At 40.1% G+C, this 19991-nt stretch overlaps 1 protein-coding gene and 2 long non-coding RNA genes across 3 annotated transcripts; 1 reads left to right on the plus strand and 2 right to left on the minus strand.

Moving 5' to 3' along the window:
* Positions 1–256: 256 nt before the first annotated feature.
* Positions 257–9737, minus strand: LOC113468135. Its single transcript, XR_003391990.1, has 4 exons — positions 9515–9737; positions 9402–9416; positions 8891–9323; positions 257–299 (listed from the first exon to the last, which is right to left on the minus strand). It is a non-coding gene; the product is annotated as an uncharacterized LOC113468135 (long non-coding RNA).
* On the plus strand, positions 8719–9201 carry LOC113468136. The gene is made up of 2 exons (XR_003391991.1): positions 8719–8813; positions 8933–9201. It is a non-coding gene; the product is annotated as an uncharacterized LOC113468136 (long non-coding RNA).
* A 1010-nt stretch (positions 9738–10747) lies between the features above and the next one.
* Positions 10748–19679, minus strand: LOC103510873 (NADH dehydrogenase [ubiquinone] 1 alpha subcomplex subunit 9, mitochondrial-like). Its single transcript, XM_026824816.1, has 3 exons — positions 19505–19679; positions 12665–12851; positions 10748–10945 (listed from the first exon to the last, which is right to left on the minus strand). The coding sequence occupies exons 1-3, from the start codon at positions 19651–19653 to the stop codon at positions 10766–10768; spliced, it is 516 nt and encodes a 171-aa protein (XP_026680617.1). The 5' UTR covers positions 19654–19679; the 3' UTR covers positions 10748–10765.
* Between the last annotated feature and the right edge of the window lie 312 nt (positions 19680–19991).

A 19991-nucleotide genomic window follows, 5' to 3' on the forward strand; every position in this document is an offset into this window, starting at 1 on the left:
TTTGAGTTTTTGGCAGTTCTGTCCTGATGAACTTTGGGTTTGACAGTCTTATTTTTTTTATTTTTTTTTTTTTTTAAGTCAAGATTTGATAGTGGGAACTGTAAAAGAGCGCGTTCCCACTTCTCGTTCGGAAAAAAATCGTATCGTGTGTAGTGGGAACAGTCTCATCGTCCCGAAATCGAAAAGAGTACAAGATAGGAGAGAGCCAGCCGTTCCGAGAACGAACCTCATCTGTTTAGGATAAAGGTCGCCCGGGGGATCGAACCCGCGACCTAACGCTAACAAAGCAGGGGCGCTACCTTCCAAGCTAACTTGGCTGGCTCCTCCTTTGTTTGATAGAGGTTTGATGTCACTGAATAACTGCTAAGGTTTATAGTGACCGAGTTTTACCCTCTATTGGGCGACAAGCTACCAGCCTTCTTATACCTAATGACCTCACCCAGCCTGAGAAAGGCTGGGAAAAGCCAGCACGCGATTGACCAGACGGTCACCCATCCGTGTACTAACCACGCGCAATGTTGCTTAACTTCAGTAATCCACTGGGAACTGGAGCATTCAATGTACTATCCCCGCTGACTTTGCGTGTTTTTTTTTCTCCAATTTTGACAAATTACGATTTTTCCCCCTCAATATAATTTGAGAGTTTGACCACAATAATAGCCTCAATATAATTTGAGAGTTTGACCACAATAGTAGCCTACTGCTGGAGTAAAGGGACTTTTCAGTCCTATGTGAGCAGTATAAATAAGCACTCTTATTTATTGTTCCTCGTTCTTTTTCCTTTTGTCAGTATAGTAGCTACCTACAAGTACTAAGGCTGGGAAAATCCAGCACGCGATTGACCAGACGGTCACCCATCCGTGTACTAACCACGCGCAGTGTTGCTTAACTTCAGTAATCCACTGGGAACTGGAGCATTCAATGTACTATCCCCGCTGACTTTGCGTGGTTTTTTTTCCTCCAATTTTGACAAATTACGATTTTTTCCCCCTCAATATAATTTGAGAGTTTGACCACAATAATAGTAGTAGCCTACTGCTGGAGTAAAGGGACTTTTCAGTCCTATGCGAGCTATAAATTGAGAATTTGACCACAATAATAGTAGTAGCCTACTGCTGGAGTAAAGGGACTTTTCAGTCCTATGCGAGCATCCTCAGCACTATTAAATAAAGATGATTTCTAATTAATAAAAAAGTTGGAAGTACTAAATAAGCTTGCATACTTGAATTTCCTACATTATTATTATATTACCATAATATTATTACTATCGTTATTGTTTGCAAGATATTGATTTTGTACTTTTGTAGTTTCTTTTTCATTTCACTCTTGTTGTTGATCTCTTCTAGCGAAAGGGTTATGGCCGAGGTCTGTCGGATTTAATGGTTCAATAATGGTAAGTAAAGGTGTGTCCACACATAGTCGACCGGCCGCTGAAAGACGATCCACATATCGATTTGCAATAAATTCACATCGTTCGGTGACGGACTTTGTGTGGTCACAGCTTTAACCCTCTGTGAAAATCTCGGGTATATACCTATATTTCTGGGAACCTTCTACTATATAATTATATCTTCTTATAAAGCAACCTCCGTGGCCGAGTGGGTATCACACTAGGCTTGCACGCAGGAGGTCCGAGTTCGATTCCCGGCGGGGCCGAGGTGCTTGGAGTTCGGGGTGCACTCAGCCTCGTGAGGACAATTGAGTAGCTACTTTAATCGAGTAGCGACCAGTGGCGGCATTACAAGTGCAGTATGTGTTTTTGGATCCGAGTCAATAATTGATACAGGGGCAAACTTGTTAACTAGCTTATTTCTACGGTTGTTTGAAATTTGAATTTGAGGAGGTAACTCTGGGGGATTTTTTCGATTTTTATTTACACGTTCCAAAAATGTGGTTTTGTTTTTCTCGATATTTTCGTAACCATGATTTGATTTTGATATAATTATATCTTCTTATGTTTCTTGATTTACTCGTATTTCATGTTTCATTATTAAAGAGGTCTTATCGTTATTGTTTGCAAGATTTTGTACTTTTGTAGTTTCTTTTTCATTTCACTCTTGTTGTTGATCTCTTCTAGCGAAAGGGTTATGGCCGAGGTCTGTCGGATTACATTCACATTGGCGTTCGAGCCTCGTTCATTGTTAATTTTTTGTCATCTTATTAATTCGTCAGCAAATCATCAGCCGCGCAGGCCGTTCGCAAAGTCCTGAGACTGATGTGTAGGCAATTTTTTTTTTTCAATTTTATTTACCTATTTTTTTTAATTTTTGAAATAACAGTTATGGCCGAACTTACCACTGCGAGTTAACACAGTGTCCAGGGCTGTCTTTGACGTCACCGCCATTTGATTTACACAGGCAGTATTTCTTAAACTCTGGATTAACTGAAAACTGTGGTAGGATCAGCCATACAAAAGTGCTATGAAATGTATGAATACTACAATGGATGCCATATTCCACAGATTATTTTTTAGACCGCTAGTTGTGGCCGCGAAATAATCACAATTTGCGTTTTTATTATTATTGTCATTATTTGTACCGTACCCCAGTACCTACTCGTGATAAATATTGTTAAACTATTGAAGACGTTCCAACAATTTTTGATCACCCTGTAGATCAGAGTCTCACCAAACGTCACACAAGTCTAGGATTCCGTCAGATGGAGAGAGAGAGAGATGAAGAGAGAGGGAGGGAGAGAAAATTGAGAAAGAGAGAAATGAAATGAAAAAGAGAGAGACAATATCAAATGGGAGCATCAACAGGAAACATGAGAGAGAGAGAGAGAGAGAAGGAAAATAGAGAAATCGGATAAGAGGGAGAGAGGAAGAGAATGAGAGAGCGTTCCGTTCCGGGTATTATCGGTTTGCTTTCTCTCTCTCTCTCTATTGTTTTATATTAGTGAGATTTCGCATCCTGTTTCGGGTCCAATGTTCGACGAGTTTTGGTTTCTGCGCATGACACACGTTATGGGGTTTTGAACATTTTGGTCAAGATTTTGGTGGGATTGAATTTGATTTATCCTGAAAATTAAAACGTAGACCTGTCAGATCTACCTGATAGTGATGACTGGTCTTATAAAATAAAAGGGGAATCCTTATACTTACCTACGTATGTACCTGAATATATACCTATATATGACGTTATCAATAGAAATACCAACCTACATACATTTCCCCATATAGGTTTTTCCAATAATTACATATGCATGGATTTGCATGTTAGGTTGAGGACATTCCTGAAGCGTTAATGAGGAATCGTGCTATTAGCATTGTATGGTAATTAGGTAATTCCTTAGCCAGTTTACCCGTTTCATCAATATTACAGGTACCTAGTAAGGCGTCAGGGTCACTCTTTGTGACATATGTACCTAGTTTTTTTTTTTTTTTTTTTTTTTTTTAGAATTTTACTATACATAGGTAGGTAATTAAATATGGTCCATAGATCCATTTCTAAAGGGCATTTCAAATTTAGCTACCTATAATAGAAAAAAAAATACCCATTATGAAGAAGAAGTCGAAAAACAAATCAAGGGATACCCGGAAATGGACAATTTTATTAGTTTTTTTTTCAACCAAAAGGAGATAGTAAGACTGGGAAGGAAAAGGTGCAGCTTACTGACGTAAAACAGGTAGGTACCTATGTATGTATCTGAGAAAAAAAAAAAAAAAAAAAAACATCTACCTACGTACGTACATAAATTATCACAAATCTCTCCCCTTTGACATTTTGCTAAAATGTCGACAGCATTTTTTTTTTTTAACTAAACAAAACTGAAAAATGAAAGCTCGGTAAAAAGAACGGAAATGTCAATACGTAAACTTTTCAAAAGAGGGAGGGGGAAATGAACTTGAAAATGCCAAACGCTTGGCAATCTAGGTAGGAACTGTGGAGACTTTGAAAATGGGTGAGAAATAGGGAATGGAAGGAGGGGGGATAGGAGGAGAAGGGGATGAGAACGAATGAAAAGGAGGAGGAGGAGGAGGAAATGAGAAATGGTGAGAAATTGGGAATGGAGGAGAAGAAAAAAGAAGAGAAGGGATGAGAACGAATGAGGAGGAGGAGAAGAAGAAGGAAATGTAGAGGACCAGGGGGAGAGATAGGAGGAGAAGGGATGAGACAGAATGAAGAAGAGGAGGGTGAGAAATTGGGAATGGAGAAGAAGAAATAAGAAGAGAAGGGATGAGAACGAATGAGGAGGAGGAGGAGGAGGAGGGAGAAGAAGGAAATGTAGAGGAGGAGAGATAGGAGAAGAAGAAGGGATGAGAGTGAACGAAAAGGAGGGGGAGAAATTGGGAATAGAGGAGGAGGAGGAGGAGGAGGGGGGGGGGGGGGTTGGGGGAATTGGGGATCAGAACGAATGAAGAGGAGGAGGGAGGAGATGGAAATATAGGAGAGGAGTGGGAGAGGTAGGAAGAGGAGGAGGATGAGAACTTGGCAATGGGAGGAGAAGGAATAATGAGACCAAATGAAGAGAAGAGGGTGAGAAATTTTGGGAATGGAGGAGAAGGAAGTGTAGAGGAGGTGGGTGAGAAATAGGAGGTGAAAGAATGAGGACGAATGTAGGAATGGGAGGAGGTAGGAGAAATGAGAACGGATGCAAGGAGGGGAGAAGGAAAAAGAGGGTGATAGGAAGGGATGCAAGATCATTTTTCTTGTTTTTTGTGTGTTTTTGACATTTCTAGTTCACCATGTGCCTTAGTTTAATATACGAGTATGTATTATACTTTATAGTTTAAACTGATGTTGGTCCTCCAAAACCCATCATTAAGGGCGAAAAGGAAAAATTGACCTATTTACATATTTTACCTATAAACAAACATCGAACTCGAAATTTATCTACTCTCAAGAGTAGGTACTTCGTACAAAAGTGGTAGGTGTCTTTCTTGAGAAAACTTAACTACAGTTGACCGAAGTCGATTGACATCGATTGGAACTCTTAAGGTGTGTCCACACATAGCCAACCGGCATCGATCGATGTTGATCAACGAGGTGGATCGATGTTGATCAACGAGGTGAATCAATGTTGTAGAGGCAGTGTGGACGGTTTAGTCGACATCGATCAACGCGCCGGTCAACTATCTGTGGAATTGGCGCTCCTGTTTTTCGTCCCCTCTTCAAACTAGGTAATCAATTCCTTGTTTTGTTTTCACAGAGACGCTTGTGTAGTGCTGCCAAGAAGGCGTCAACTACAGTTGACCGAAGTCGATTGACATCGATTGGAACTCTTAAGGTGTGTCCATACATAGCCAACCGGCATCGATCGATGTTGATCAACGAGGTGGATCGATGTTGATCAACGAGGTGAATCAATGTTGTAGAGGCAGTGTGGACGGTTCAGTCGACATCGATCGACGCGCCGGTCAACTATCTGTGGAATTGGCGCACCTGTTTTTCGTCCCCTCTTCAAACTAGGTAATCAATTCCTTGTTTTGTTTTCACAGAGACGCTTGTGTAGTGCTGCCAAGAAGGCGTTGTCCAAAATTCCCACCAAACACATCAAGGGTGAAGATAAAGTAAGTAGATCCATACTAGAGGGAAAGTCAGCCATTCCGAGAACGAACATTATACCATCAGGATAAAATCCGCCCCGGGCGGGAATCGAACCCGCGGCCTAGCGCCTACAAGGCAGACGCGCTACCTTTCAAGCTAACTAGGCTGGCCGAACACACCTTTACAGTGTTCCTTCTGTCAAAACTCTTGAAAGAAGTTCATGTTTCTGTGATATATGTAGATATTAATATCGGCGCTTCGTACTCTTGACGTTCGCGCGCCTTGCGGCACGCTTGATATTACTACAGTGTTCTCTCTAACAAACCTCTTGATAAACGTTGATATTTTTGTGACATGGAATATTATGGACATTACTTAAGTAGTAGTTATAACTTTTTTTTTTACATATTAACTGTTATTTATTTTTATTTTGCAGGAAATCTCAGGGGATGGTGAATGCTGTGCTATCTGCATCGAGTTCTACAAGCCATCCGACATCGTGCGTATTCTACCATGTAAACACGAGTATCATAAGAACTGCATAGACCCCTGGCTCCTAGAACATAGAACATGCCCTATGTGCAAGATGGATATCTTGAAACACTATGGCTTTGTGGTGAGTACCTACAGACTTTTTTACTTAGGTTATTTTAATTTATGGATACTTGTGTGTGTGTGTGTGTGTGTGTGTGTGTGTGTGTGTGTGTGTGTGTGTGTGTGTGTGTGTGTGTGTGTGTGTGTGTGTGTGTGTGTGTGTGTGTGTGTGTGTGTGTGTGTGTGTGTGTGTGTGTGTGTGTGTGTGTGTGTGTGTGTGTGTGTGTGTGTGTGTGTGTGTGTGTACTTTATTTTCTATTTTACCTCCTCAGTTCACTGGAAGTCAAGAGAGCATCCTACACATGGACTCAGACGATGTCATCTTTGACTCTCATTCTCCTAGCTTTCCATCTAATCTCATCAGTCCTATTAGGACATCTACTATAGTTGTAAGTATTAACCATAAAGTTGTAAGTATTGAGCATAAAGTACTAAGTTAGCTGGCTGTATGGTTAGGCCAAAGGCCATGGTTAGGCCAAAGGCTGTATGGTTAGGCCAAAGGACCAATGCTAAAAAAAAAGTACCAAGTATTTTGAATCTCCTTCTTCCTCTTATTCTACCGTGTACAGACGGGGTCGACGTTTTTCGTCAGCCCCTCAATCAGCCCTAACTAGGGTGATTGCTTTGGGCTGACATTTGTCTTTGGCTAAAACTTTGTAGCTGGCTGTATGGTTAGGCCAAAGGCCATTACCAATGCTAAAAAAAAAGTACCAAGTATTTTGAATCTCCTTCTTCCTCTTATTCTACCGTGTACTAACGGGGTCGACGTTTTTCGTCAGCCCCTCAATCAGCCCTAACTAGGGTGATTGCTTTGGGCTGACATTTGTCTTTGGCTAAAACTTTGCAAGTGGATGCCCTTCGCACTCAACCTTTGCTATTTCTTTAGCAAGGGAAATTTCAGGCTGGTATCTTCAATGTTTAAAGTCCCCCAGCCAGACTAAGCTGGTCTACTCCTTGTTTTATGTCTCCCAGTCAGATTTTGAGTTTGTAAAGAGGTTTGATGGAGGGAACTAATTGGTATTCTAATCTGATTTCAGCCTGTGATACACTCTTCTCGTATGCTTTCTGAAGAAAGCCGAGCATCTAGTCCCAATGAGTTAACACCAGCTCTAGCTCTCTCCTCTCCCACTACTAATAACCCTGAGCTTATAGATGGTAAGTTGATCCCTTGGACTACTCTTAACATGGGATGACTTGATAAAAACTCACTTTTCCCTTATTTATTCCCTTGAATCAGAATAAATCATGATCTTTACAGAGTTTCCATAGCATGTTCGAAATCGCATGCTGATCAAACTTTTATGTTGGAAATTTTTCAAACCTATTGGGAATCGAACCTAGGTCTTCCGCAGGGCTGTGTTAGGGAGGCCACCCCCACTCTCTCGAGCTTTATTTTTCTCCTTTACTGTAGGCCAGACTCTGGCAATTTGAAGCTTTAGGGCTCTTTAAATTACCGAAAATAAGTCGTTCGCGCCAAATTTTTCTGATTAGGGTAGGTAATTGATACCAAATAAGCAAATTTTGAATAACATCCTCTCTTCAATTTTGAATTATCGAAATCGAAGAGGGAAGGGGGACAGGATAGGAGAAAGCCAGCCGTTCCGAGAACGAACTTTATCTGTTTAGAATAAAGTTTGTCCCAGGGCGGAAATCGAACCCGTGATCTAGCGCTTACAAGCGCGCTTTCATGCTAACTTGGATGGCTTATTCACATTTGGTTTCCGATTCTTTCAGACATTCAATTTCCTCAGTATTCGACTTCTCAATCCACTCCTCATGATTCGAAATGGAAAACAAGTCACTCCTGATTACATGCTGTTTTAATTCCCCCAGTCAGATTTTGAGTTTGTAGAGAGGTTTGATAGAGGAAACTAATTGGTATTCTAATCTGATTTCAGCCTGTGATACACTCTTCTCGTATGCTTTCTGAAGAAAGCCGAGCATCTAGTCCCAATGAGTTAACACCAGCTCTAGCCCTCTCCTCTCCCACTCCTAATAACCCTGAGCTTATAGATGGTAAGTTGATCCCTTGGACTACTCTTAACATGGGATGAGTTGATAAAAACTCATTTTTCCCTTATTTATTCCCTTGAATCAGAATAAATCATGATCTTTACAGAGTTTCCATAGCATGTTCGAAATCGCATGCTGATCAAACTTTTTTTTATGTTGGAAATTTTTCAAACCTATTGGGAATCGAACCTAGGTGTCCTAGGTCTTCCGTAGGGCTGTGTTGGGGAGGCCACCCCCACTCTCTCGAGCTTTATTTTTCTCCTTTACTGTAGGCCAGACTCTGGCAATTTTACTGTAGGCCAAATTTTTCTGATTAGGGTAGGTAATTGATACCAAATAAGCAAATTTTGAATAACATCCTCTCTCAAATTTTGAATAACATCCTCAGGTCGTTCGCGCCAAATTTTTCTGATTAGGGTAGGTAATTGATACCAAATAAGCAAATTTTGAATAACATCCTCTCTCAAATTTTGAGTAAAAGAGCGCGTTCCCACTTCTCGTTCGGAAAAAAATCGTATCGTGTGTAGTGGGAACAGTCTCATCGTCCCGAAATCGAAAAGAGTACAAGATAGGAGAGAGCCAGCCGTTCCGAGAACGAACCTCATCTGTTTAGGATAAAGGTCGCCCGGGGGATCGAACCCGCGACCTAGCGCTAACAAAGCAGGCGCGCTACCTTCCAAGCGCTAACTTGGCTGGCTCCTCCTTTGTTTGATAGAGGTTTGATGTCACTGAATAACTGCTAAGGTTTATAGTGACCGAGTTTTACCCTCACGCTAACAAAGCAGGGGCGCTACCTTCCAAGCTAACTTGGCTGGCTCCTCCTTTGTTTGATAGAGGTTTGATGTCACTGAATAACTGCTAAGGTTTATAGTGACCGAGTTTTACCCTCTATTGGGCGATAAGCTACCCACCTCACCCAGCCTGAGTGCGATTGACCAGACGGTCACCCATCCGTGTACTAACCACGCCCAGTGTTGCTTAACTTCAGTAATCCACTGGGAACTGGAGCATTCAATGTGCTATCCCTGCTGACTTTGCGTGGTTTTTCCTCCAATTTTGACAAATTACGATTTTTTCCCCCTCAATACAATTTGAGAATTTGACCACAATAATAGTAGTAGCCTACTGCTGGAGTAAAGGGACTTTTTAGTCCTATGTGAGCAGTATAAATAAGCACTCTTATTTATTGTTCCTCGTTCTTTTTCCTTTTGTCAGTATAGTAGCTACCTACAAGTACGAGTAAGTTAATAAGCACTCTTATTTATTGTTCCTCGTTCTTTTTCCTTTTGTCAATATAGTAGCTACCTACAAGTTACCAACCTACATCAGAGTTTTATGAACATTTTCATTAAATTTTTAATGCATAATTTCTTTCATAAAAATGTTTGTTGAATATATATGCCCTACAAGTAACCAACCTACATCAGAGTTTTATGAACATTTTCATTAAATTTTTAATGCATAATTTCTTTCATAAAAATGTTTGTTGAATATATATGCATTTAAAAGATGTAATGAATAAAAAATACCTCAGGGTAGTTTCATGATAGGTATTCTAGAGAGAACATTGTGAAATTCATAGGACGTTTACCTACTTTGCTTCCCCATAATAAATTGTACAGAGTGTTGTTTTCAGTGTTAATTTTTCTAAAATGTAATGAATAAAAAATACCTCAGGGTAGTTTCATGATACGTATTCTAGAGTGAACATTGTGAAATTCATAGGACGTTTACCTACTTTGCTTCCCCATAATAAATTGTACAGAGTGTTGTTTTCAGTGTTAATTTTTCTAGGATTTTCTGTTGACTTGGACGAAGGGAAAACAGCTTTCCAGTTCTTATAGTCAGGAAGTCTTTCTGAACTAGAACGCTTGAATAGTGACTACCTTTTGTCATTTTGAATTTGTAGATATTGGCACATTCGCCGCTGGTCACTACTCGATTGAAGCAGCCACTCAATTCTCCTTACGAAGCTAAGTGTACCCCGAACTCTAAGCACAGCGAACAAAAGTTCGACCCCGCTGGGAATCAAACCCGGGACCTGTGCTAATAGAACAGCAAGAATATCTAATGTCATCCCACGCACTTTAACTTTTTTTTTTTTTGAAATCGTTTATTGATGTTTTAAACAATAATTTGTTTTTACCATTTATTAATTTTACTTTCTGTTTTCTCTCCTCTTCAGTTCACTGGAAGTCAAGAGAGCATCCTACACATGGATTCAGACGATGTCATCTTTGACTCTCATTCTCCTAGCTTTCCATCTAATCTCATCAGTCCTATTAGGACATCTACTATAGTTGTAAGTATTGAGCATAAAGTTGTAAGAGTTGAGCATAAAGTACTAAGTATTTTGACTCTCATTCTCCTAGCTTTCCATCCAATCTCATCAGTCCTATTAGGACATCTACTATAGTTGTAAGTATTAACCATAAAGTATTTTGAGTATTAAGTATTGAGCATAAAGTTGTAAGAATTGAGCATAAAGTAGGTACTAAGTATTTTGACTCTCATTCTCCTAGCTTTCCATCTAATCTCATCAGTCCTATTAGGACATCTACTATAGGAAAAAAAGGAATTTTAATTGTGTTAAGCATATTTAAATGCTTGTCACAAACATCGTTCCCCGATTATTTCACCTAGATAAATTTTGCTGAGTACACCCCAGTTTACATCGGCACAGGGTTGGGCGGCACGGGTTTCTCAAACTCTCCAATCTCATCCTCGTAATATTGATAGGCAGCCATAGGTCTGAGTTCCCAGGGAGCTTGGTCTTCAATGTGAGTAAGCGTCACTCCCAGGTCTTCCAGTGTGGGGAGGTTCTTACGGAAGATGTCTGTGTGACACTCCTGGAATGGAAATCGGACCAATAGGTATATTTTAGCCAACACCTGGGAGCAGCCTAAGACGCGTTTCGTTCTTATTTGAACTCATCAGTTAGACATAGCTCTCAGGTGCTGGCCAAGAATTTGGAAGTGTTATTTAAACTTCAGAGATGGAAATTGTGGAGAAACGAGAACCTGCGTTTTCTATGTAAGATTATATTTGTGTTGAGTGTTGTTGTGAGCGCCACAATATGAATATGTATTCGGACGAATATAAGACGACCTGAATGGGGGGATCCAAATATGAAGCCATGCAAGGCTTCTTCGCCTTCTTCCTGTGTTCAGAAGGGGTCGGCGTTTTTTGACAGCCTCTCAATAAGTCCAAGATAGGGTGATTGCTGATTGCTTTGGGCTGACATTTGGTTTTGGTTACAAAAAAAATACAAGTGGATGCTCTTCGCACTCAATCTTTGTTATATCTTTATCAAGGGAAATCTTATTGTTCCAAAATCGAAGAGAAAAGGAATACAGTATGGGAGAAAACCAGCCGTTCCGAGAACGAAACCTTATCTGTTTAGGATAAAAGCTTGCGCCGGGTAGGAATCGAACTAGCACTTACAACCTTACAAGGGATGCGCATTCCCTCTTACGATTTTTTTTTTTGAGACAAATACTTTTTATTTATATTTGGTAATGGTAACAGAACATTTTCAGTAGGATACAATGAAAAGTAGGTATTACAAAAAATTTAACAGTAGAGACAATATCGGGGGCCATACATTATTATGAGCTAAATATAAGTTTAGTATGTACTTTCAAATACGATACTTAATACGATACTTGCAGTGCTATAGTCCTAAATTAAAATGGACGCGGCACATAAGGGATCAGGAAGAGACCGCCTTAACATAATACGATACTTCAAATACGATACTTACTTAGCTTTTACTTTCTTTTAAAAAGGAATTAAGTATTGTAAGAATTGAGCGTAAAGTAATAAGCATAGAGTATCAAGTATTGTAATTTTTCAAGAGGTTTGACAGAGAGAACTGTAACTACTAAGGTCTTATCATCCCGAAAGCGAAGAGAGAAGGAAGACAGGATAGGAGAAATGCCTGCCATTCCGAGAACGAACAATACGAACATTATCCGTTCAGGATAAAATTCGCGCTGGGCGGGAATCGAACCCGCGGTCTAGCGCTTACAAAGGAGACGCACTACCAACCAAGCTAACTAGGCTGGCTACTACATATTTTGAGTCTTCTTCTTCCTCGCCTTCTCCCATGTTCACACGGCGTTGGCGTATTTCGTCAGCCTCTTAATCAACCCTAGGGCTATTGCTTTGGGCTGACATTTTGCTTTGGCTACAAAAACGTTGCGAGTGGATGCCCTTCGCACTCAACCTTTGCTATTTCTTTAGCAAGGGAAATTTCAGGCTGGTATTTTCAAAGTTTAAAGTCCCCCAGCCAGACTAAGCTGGTCTACTCCCTGTTTAATGTCCCCTAGCCAGACTAAGCTGGTCTACTCCCTGTTTAAAGTCCCCTAGCCAGACTAAGCTGGTCTACTCCCTGTTTTAATTCCCCCCCGTCAGATTTTGAGTTTGTAGAGAGGTTTGATAGAGGAAACTAATTTATATTCTAATCTGATTTCAGCCTGTGATACACTCTTCTCGTATGCTTTCTGAAGAAAGCCGAGCATCTAGTCCCAATGAGTTAACACCAACGTGCTCTTACGATTACTTACCCTCTCGACACGTTCGGGAGTCAAATGTCCCATGGGATATCCCGGGAATAATCCATTGATGAACAGCTTGAGTGGCATAACGGGATCGTATCTTAAATCGTATCGATAGTACCCGTAATCCGGCTCTCCTTTCTTCATCACCACATGAAACCAGTCTAGGAGTTCCGACAGTAGATAGCGCTTCGGTCTGTAATCAAATATTATAATAAAATTACCTACATAGGTTTCCTCTCCCACTACTAATAACCCTGAGCTTATAGATGGTAAGTTGATCCCTTGGACTACTCTTAACATGGGGTGAGTTGATAAAAACTCATTTTTCCCTTGTTTATTCCCTTGAATCCGAATAAATCATGATTTTTACAGAGTTTCCATAACATGTTTGAAATTGCATGCTGATCAAACTTTTTTTATGTTGGAAATTTTTCAAACCTATTGGGAATCGAACCTAGGTCTTCCGCAGGGCTGTGTTAGGTGGGCCACCCCCACTCTCTCGAGCTTTATTTTCCACCTTTACTGTAGGCCAGACTCTGGCAATTTGGAGCTTTAGGGCTCTTTAAATTACCGAAAATAGGTCGTTCGCGCCAAATTTTTCTGATTAGGGTAGGTAATTGATACCAAATAAGCAAATTTTGAATAACATCCTCTCTTCTTCTTCCCCACAGGAGACATCCCAGCAAGGGCCCACTCCTCCATAGGTTCCTGCCTGTCCACCCAGTTCACACTGGATGGGAAATGTCCTGTCCCACCTCCACCGTCTCATCCGATAAGGAGATCCCTCTCCATGGATTATATATTCGAGTTACAGACGCCCGCACCTGTGCACCGAGTTTGACACTCCTGAGAAACCTTCAGTTTTGGACAGTCCTGATCCTGATTAACCTCGAGTTTTGGACAGTTCTGTTCTAATAAACCTTGAGTATTGGACAGTTCTGTTTTGATGAATTTTGAGTTTTGGACAGTTCTGTACTGATGAATTTTGAGTTTTGGACAGTTCTGTCCTGATGAACTATGGGTTTGACAGTCTTATTATTATTATTATTTTTTTTTTTTTTATTATAGCCACTATGGAATCCTTTGGTCCCCGCAATGTCTTTATGATTAGCATATAATATCATGAGACAAATCTCTGCTATACTCGGTTTATCCTGCTATAACAATAAGTTTTCCAAATCCCATGTAGGCGTAGTCTACGAGAGAGCTTTCATCATAGACTTTCCCAACATCCTGTTTAGCTGTGTACAAAGGAAAAGCTGCATTTTCTTCCCAAGCTCTCCCCTCGCTAGACATATTTATTTAACTTTCGTCTCTCGTCTTTCAGATCCTATTCCCTTTTTTCCTTCTTTTTCCTCCAACTTGGCATTTATTCAAAACGCTGGAAATATCAAAAAGTATATAAGTTTTAGACATTTTTGAAAGGTAAGCTCCCCCTCCCTAGACATATTTATTTAACTTTCGTCTCTCGTCTTTCAGATCCTATTCCCTTTTTTTCCTTCTTTTTCCTCCAACTTGGCATTTATTCAAAACGCTGGAAATATCAAAAAGTATATAAGTTTTAGACATTTTTGAAAGGAAAAAAGCGAGAGAGCGAGAGCTTCGGTTTAGGCAGGGAGACATTGGGAGAGAAAGATGGATAACGAAAGAGAGTAAAAGAATTGCTAGGAGAAAGTAATTTATGACTAATTTGTTCTTATGAAATAAATTTTAGTACTTTTTTCAAACTCGATTTTGTAATGGGATTTTTTATTGCTCTCTCAATTTTCGTTTTCTTCCTGTTTATGTCCATGACGAAGATTGTCAATGTTAATGAGAGTTTCATAGATCTGTTCTATGAGTTCTTTATTAGTACGAGTATCAACCTGATATGACGGATAGATATTCAGCCGTAAACTGATATGAACGGACAGTCCTGTTCTGATAAACCTTGAGTTTTGGACAGTTCTGTCCTGATGAATTTTGAGTTTTAGACAGTTCTGTCCTGATGAATTTTGAGTTTTAGACAGTTCTGTCCTGATTAACTAAGGGTTTTGACAGTCCTTTTAAAGAGGTTTGATAACGGGAACTGTAAAAGAGCCCGTTCCCACTTCTCGTTTGGAAAAAAATCGTGTCGTGTGTAGTGGGAACAGTCTCATTTAAATTACATTGCCTACAGAAATATTGTGTGTCATTCGGAAAAAAATCGGATGAAACTCGCAAGTAGGAACGGGCTCTAAGAACGGAGATCTTATCGTCCGGAAATCGAAAAGAGGACAAGATAGGAGCCAGCCGTTCCGAGAACGAACCTCATCTGTTTAGGATAAAGGTCGCCCGGGGGATCGAACCCGCGACCTAGCGCTAACAAAGCAGGCGCGCTACCTTCCAAGCTAACTTGGCTGGCTCCTCCTTTGCTTGATAGAGGTTTGATGTCACTGAATAACTGCTAAGGTTTATAGTGACCGAGTTTTACCCTCTATTGGGCGACAAGCTACCCACCTCACCCAGCCTGAGAAAGGCTGGGAAAAGCCAACACGCGATTGACCAGACGGTCACCCATCCGTGTACTAACCACGCGCAATGTTGCTTAACTTCAATAATCCACTGGGAACTGGAGCATTCAATGTGCTATCCCTGCTGACTTTGCGTGGTTTTTCCTCCAATTTTGACAAATTACGATTTTTTCCCCCTCAATATAATTTGAGAGTTTGACCACAATAATAGTAGTAGCCTACTGCTGGAGTAAAGGGACTTTTCAGTCCTATGTGAGCAGTATAAATAAGCACTCTTATTTATTGTTCCTCGTTCTTTTTCCTTTTGTCAGTATAGTAGCTACCTACAAGTAACCAACCTACATCAGAGTTTTATGAACATTTTCATTAAATTTTTAATGCATAATTTCTTTCATAAAAATGTTTGTTGAATATATATGCATTTAAAAAAATGTAATGAATAAAAAATACCTCAGGGTAGTTTCATGATACGTATTCTAGAGTGAACATTGTGAAATTCATAGGACGTTTACCTACTTTGCTTCCCCATAATAAATTGTACAGAGTGTTGTTTTCAGTGTTAATTTTTCTAGGATTTTCTGTTGACTTGGACGAAGGGAAAACAGCTTTCCAGTTCTTATAGTCAGGAAGTCTTTCTGAACTAGAACGCTTGAATAGTGACTACCTTTTGTCATTTTGAATTTGTAGATATGTTCACTAATATTATTACCTTTACCACTAGTGATGTATAAAATAAGTGCCTGCCTACTTGTGTTTACGTGTATAGAGAATTGACTTTTTATTTTAAAATAAAATTTACCTCATACGTAAAGATTAAAACTGTAAAAAGGGATTTTCAATTTATTTGCGTCTCTTTTGAAAAATTTTCCCTTTAAACAGCAAGGAAAATTCCTTTCAAGTTTCAAGAGCCAGAAAACAAAGAATAGAAAGAAAAAAATTGGTTGTTTTAAACAAATAATAAATTTATTTATACAGTGAAATTAACTACTATAGCGATATTGATAACATAGTAATTCAAAGGTGTGTTGTATACTGCCATCAAAGTCATATATTACTTATACTAATAAAAATGCCATCAAAGCATGTTTTGGTCGGTCTAATGGTAACGTAAAATAGCACGTACAAGGTTTTTACATACTTACTTAAGTACCTTTGTTTAACTCGAGTTCTATGTGGGTCAAATCTTGTACCTTTTGAGTGATTTTTACCGAACGGATTCACGTGAAACTCGGTACATTTCTTTATTTTGAATGGCAATTGGATAGATATTATATTCCATCAAAAATTTTGAATTTTGGATGATAAAAGCATGTTTTCATTGTTTTTCCCCCCACTTGTTATTACACATCGAGCGATAATAAAACCCGTTTTCCCTCATAGGATTCTCTTCTCGTCTCCCCTCATTTATATTTGATGGCCTTTTATCTTTATCTTCACATTTGCCTTTTTCCTATCTTCATCATCATATTGATCAATCAGTAGATTGGTTGGTATGTCTTCATAATACTCTGTCCTGTCTGTGAAGTTTTAAGTAGTATTAAAAAAAAAAAAAAAAAAAAAATCCGATGATCTATGTACCTTTGAGGGAGGGAGGGAGGGGAGACCGGGACGACGCCGTCATATACTATACAGGGTGGTGCTGGAGTACACCCAGTTTACATCGGCACAGGGTTGGGCGGGCAACGGGTTCTCAAACTCTTCCAATCTCATCCTCGTAATATGATAGGCAGCCATAGGTCTGAGTTCCCAGGGAGCTTGGTCTTCAATGTGAGTAAGCGTCACTCCCAGGTCTTCCAGTGTGGGGAGGTTCTTACGGAAGATGTCTGTGTGACACTCCTGGAATGAAATCGGACCAATAGGTATATGAATATTCGGACGAATATAAGACGACCTGAATGGGGGGATCCAAATATGAAGCCATGCAAGCTTCTTCGCCTTCTTCCTGTGTTCCAGAAGGGGTCGGCGTTTTTTGACAAGCCTCTCAATAATCCAAAGATAGGGGTGATTGCTGATTGCTTTGGGCTGACATTTGGTTTTTTGGTTACAAAAAAAAATTACAAGTTGAATGGCTCTTCGCACCAATCTTTGTTATATCTTTATCAAGGGGAAATCTTATTGTCCAAAAATCGAAGAGAAAAGGAATACAGTATGGGAGAAAACCAGCCGTTCCGAGAACGAAACCCTTATCTGTTTAGGATAAAAAGCTTGGCCGGGTAGGAATCGAACTAGCACTTACAACCTTACAAGGGATGCGCATTCCCGTCTTACGATGATTTTTTTTGAGACAAATACTTTTTTATTTATATTTGGTAATGGTAAACAGAACATTTCCAGTAGGATGGATAAATGAAAAGTTGGGTATTTACAAGGATATTTATCCACCCCCCCCAGAGTAGGTAGACCCAATATCGGGGTTTGGGCCAATACATTTATAGAGCTAAAATATAATGTTAGTATGTACTTTCACAATACGATAAACTTATACGATAACTTGCTAGTGCTCTTAGTCCTAAAATTAAAATGGAGGACGGCATCGGGCACAATGTAAGGGATCAGAGAAAGAGACCGCCTTTAAACATAATAACGATACTTCAAGAATACGATACTTACGTTAGCTTTTACTTTCTTTATAAAAGGGATTTCAATTGTGCTGAGAATAATTGCTTGTCACAAATGTCGTTCTCCACGCTTAACATACTACGCTAAAATTTTTAGTGACTTGACTTTGGACTCGAACCCACCGCCTCCAGATTTCCGCCGTGCTCTTACGATTACTTACCCTCTCGACCCGTTCCGGAGTCAAATGTCCCATGGGATATCCCGGGAATAATCCATTGATGACAAGCTTGAGTGGCATAACGGGATCGTATCTTAAATCGTATCGATAGTACCCGTAAATCCCGGGCTCTCCTTTCTTCATCACCACAATGAACCAGTCTAGGAGTTCCGACCAGTAGATAGCGCCTTCGGTATGTATCAAATATTATAATAAAATTACATTACATGGGTAAATAATTAAATAGAATAGAATATACCTTGTTTATCCTGCCCGAATAGGACTGAAAAGTCCCTTTACCCCAGCAGTCTAAACAAGGTCTCGTATATTTGATGGGTTAAAAAATAAGTAGTGGGGAATGACATAGTGGTTTTTGGAATGACATTAAATATGGAAGTTGTGTACATAAGTATGGGGGATGTGGGTTCGCACATGTTTTGATATCAAAATGACGTCTTTGTAAATGATAAAAGTAGAATAGAATATACCTTGTTTATCCTGCTGGAACAGGACTGAAAAGTCCCCCCGCAGTCTTATATGTTTTGACATATTCTGGGGACCAAGACATACAGTAAAGCTAAGCTCACGTGGCGTGATAGTAGTGTAGCTGTCCTGAACGAAATTACCTCTACATAGGTAAATAATTAAATATGGAAGTTGTGTACATATGTAAGTATGGGGGATGTGGGTTCGCACATGTTTTGATATCAAAATGACGTCTTTGTAAATGACAAAAGTAGAATAGAATATACCTTGTTTATCCTGCTGGGACAGGACTGAAAAGTCCCCCCGCAGTCTTATATGACATATTCTGGGGACCAAGGCATACAGTAAAGCTAAGCTCACGTGGCGTGATAGTAGTGTGGCTGTCCTGAACGAAAGTACCTACAATATTATGAGAACACTTTGAACTACATCTTTCTGACTCCCCATTAGCTCACGTGAGGTCATGAGTAGTGTGTTTTTACCTTAATTGCTACAAAAACCACCATACTTGCCAGGCAGGGATTAAAAAAAAAAAAACTTGTGTGAAGTTCAAATTGATTTTTTTTTTAAGAGGTTTGACAGAGGGAACTGTAACTGCTATGGTCTTATAGTCCCGAAATCGAAGAGAGAAGGAAGACAGGATAGGAGAAAGCCAGCCGTTCCGAGAACGAACATTATCCCATCAGGATAAAATCCGCCCCGGGCGGGAATCGAACCCGCGGCCTAGCGCTTACAAGGCAGACGCACTACCAACTAAGCTAACTAGGCTGGCTTCCGAAATTTTTACTGGGTCCTTAATGTCGACTTTATCTTTATCGAAGCCTTTTTTTTCCAAAAGGACTCCTAGTCCTTGTAGAAACTTTCAATACTTTTTGTTTGATAGGGATTTAACGTCACTTTTTTTTTCTCGTCCCTGGTCTGGCTGGGGGACCTTAAACAGTGAGTAGACCAGCTTAGTCTCGCTGGAGGACTATAAACAGGGAGTATACCAGCCTGAATTTCCCTTGCTAAAGAAATAGCAAAGGTTGAGAGGGAAGGGCATCCACCCGTAAAATAATTGAATATGAGAGATTAAACCTGCAAAATACCTACCCTACTGCCTGGTAGATTTTGCCTGCAGCATCGGGGTCCTTGCAGGCAGCAACGATAGCGGCAGCTACATCACCAACATACACAGGCTGTTTGATCGTTTCCTCTCCTTTCTTGTACACAGCCAACTTTCGAAACACATGTCGCCACATGTGACCATAGTACCTGGCCAAATAGATGGTAAACAGTAAGACAAACAGGGGGATTGGAAAAAAAAAACATAAACACCCCGTAAAATTTGTAGCCAAAACCAAATGTCAGCCCAAAGCGATCACCCTGGTTATGGCTGATTGAGAGGCTGACGAAAAACGCCGACCCCGTCTGTACACGGGAAAAGGTGAAGAAAAAGAAGAAGGGATTTAACGTCACTCTATAACTCCTAAGGGTTTTAGGGACGGGGGTGTTACCCTCCATTCGGCGACATGCTACCCCCCCTTCTCACATTGACCTCACCCTGTATGATTAAGACCGGGAAAAGCTAGCATCTATG

The sequence above is a fragment of the Diaphorina citri genome, unplaced genomic scaffold, assembly GCF_000475195.1.
Source record: "Diaphorina citri unplaced genomic scaffold, Diaci psyllid genome assembly version 1.1 scaffold652, whole genome shotgun sequence".
Taxonomy (NCBI): Eukaryota; Metazoa; Arthropoda; class Insecta; order Hemiptera; family Psyllidae; genus Diaphorina; species Diaphorina citri.

Coding starts and splice junctions, on each gene's coding strand:
- LOC103510873 (XM_026824816.1), bottom strand. CDS start 19,653: ATGTGGCGACATGTGTTTCGAAAGTTGGCTGTGTACAAGAAAGGAGAG. Junction 12,852..19,504: donor AAAATCTACCAGGCAGTAGG/GTAGGTATTTTG, acceptor ATTTGATTACAG/ACCGAAGCGCTATCTACTGT. Junction 10,946..12,664: donor CTCCCGAACGTGTCGAGAGG/GTAAGTAATCGT, acceptor TTTCCATTCCAG/GAGTGTCACACAGACATCTT.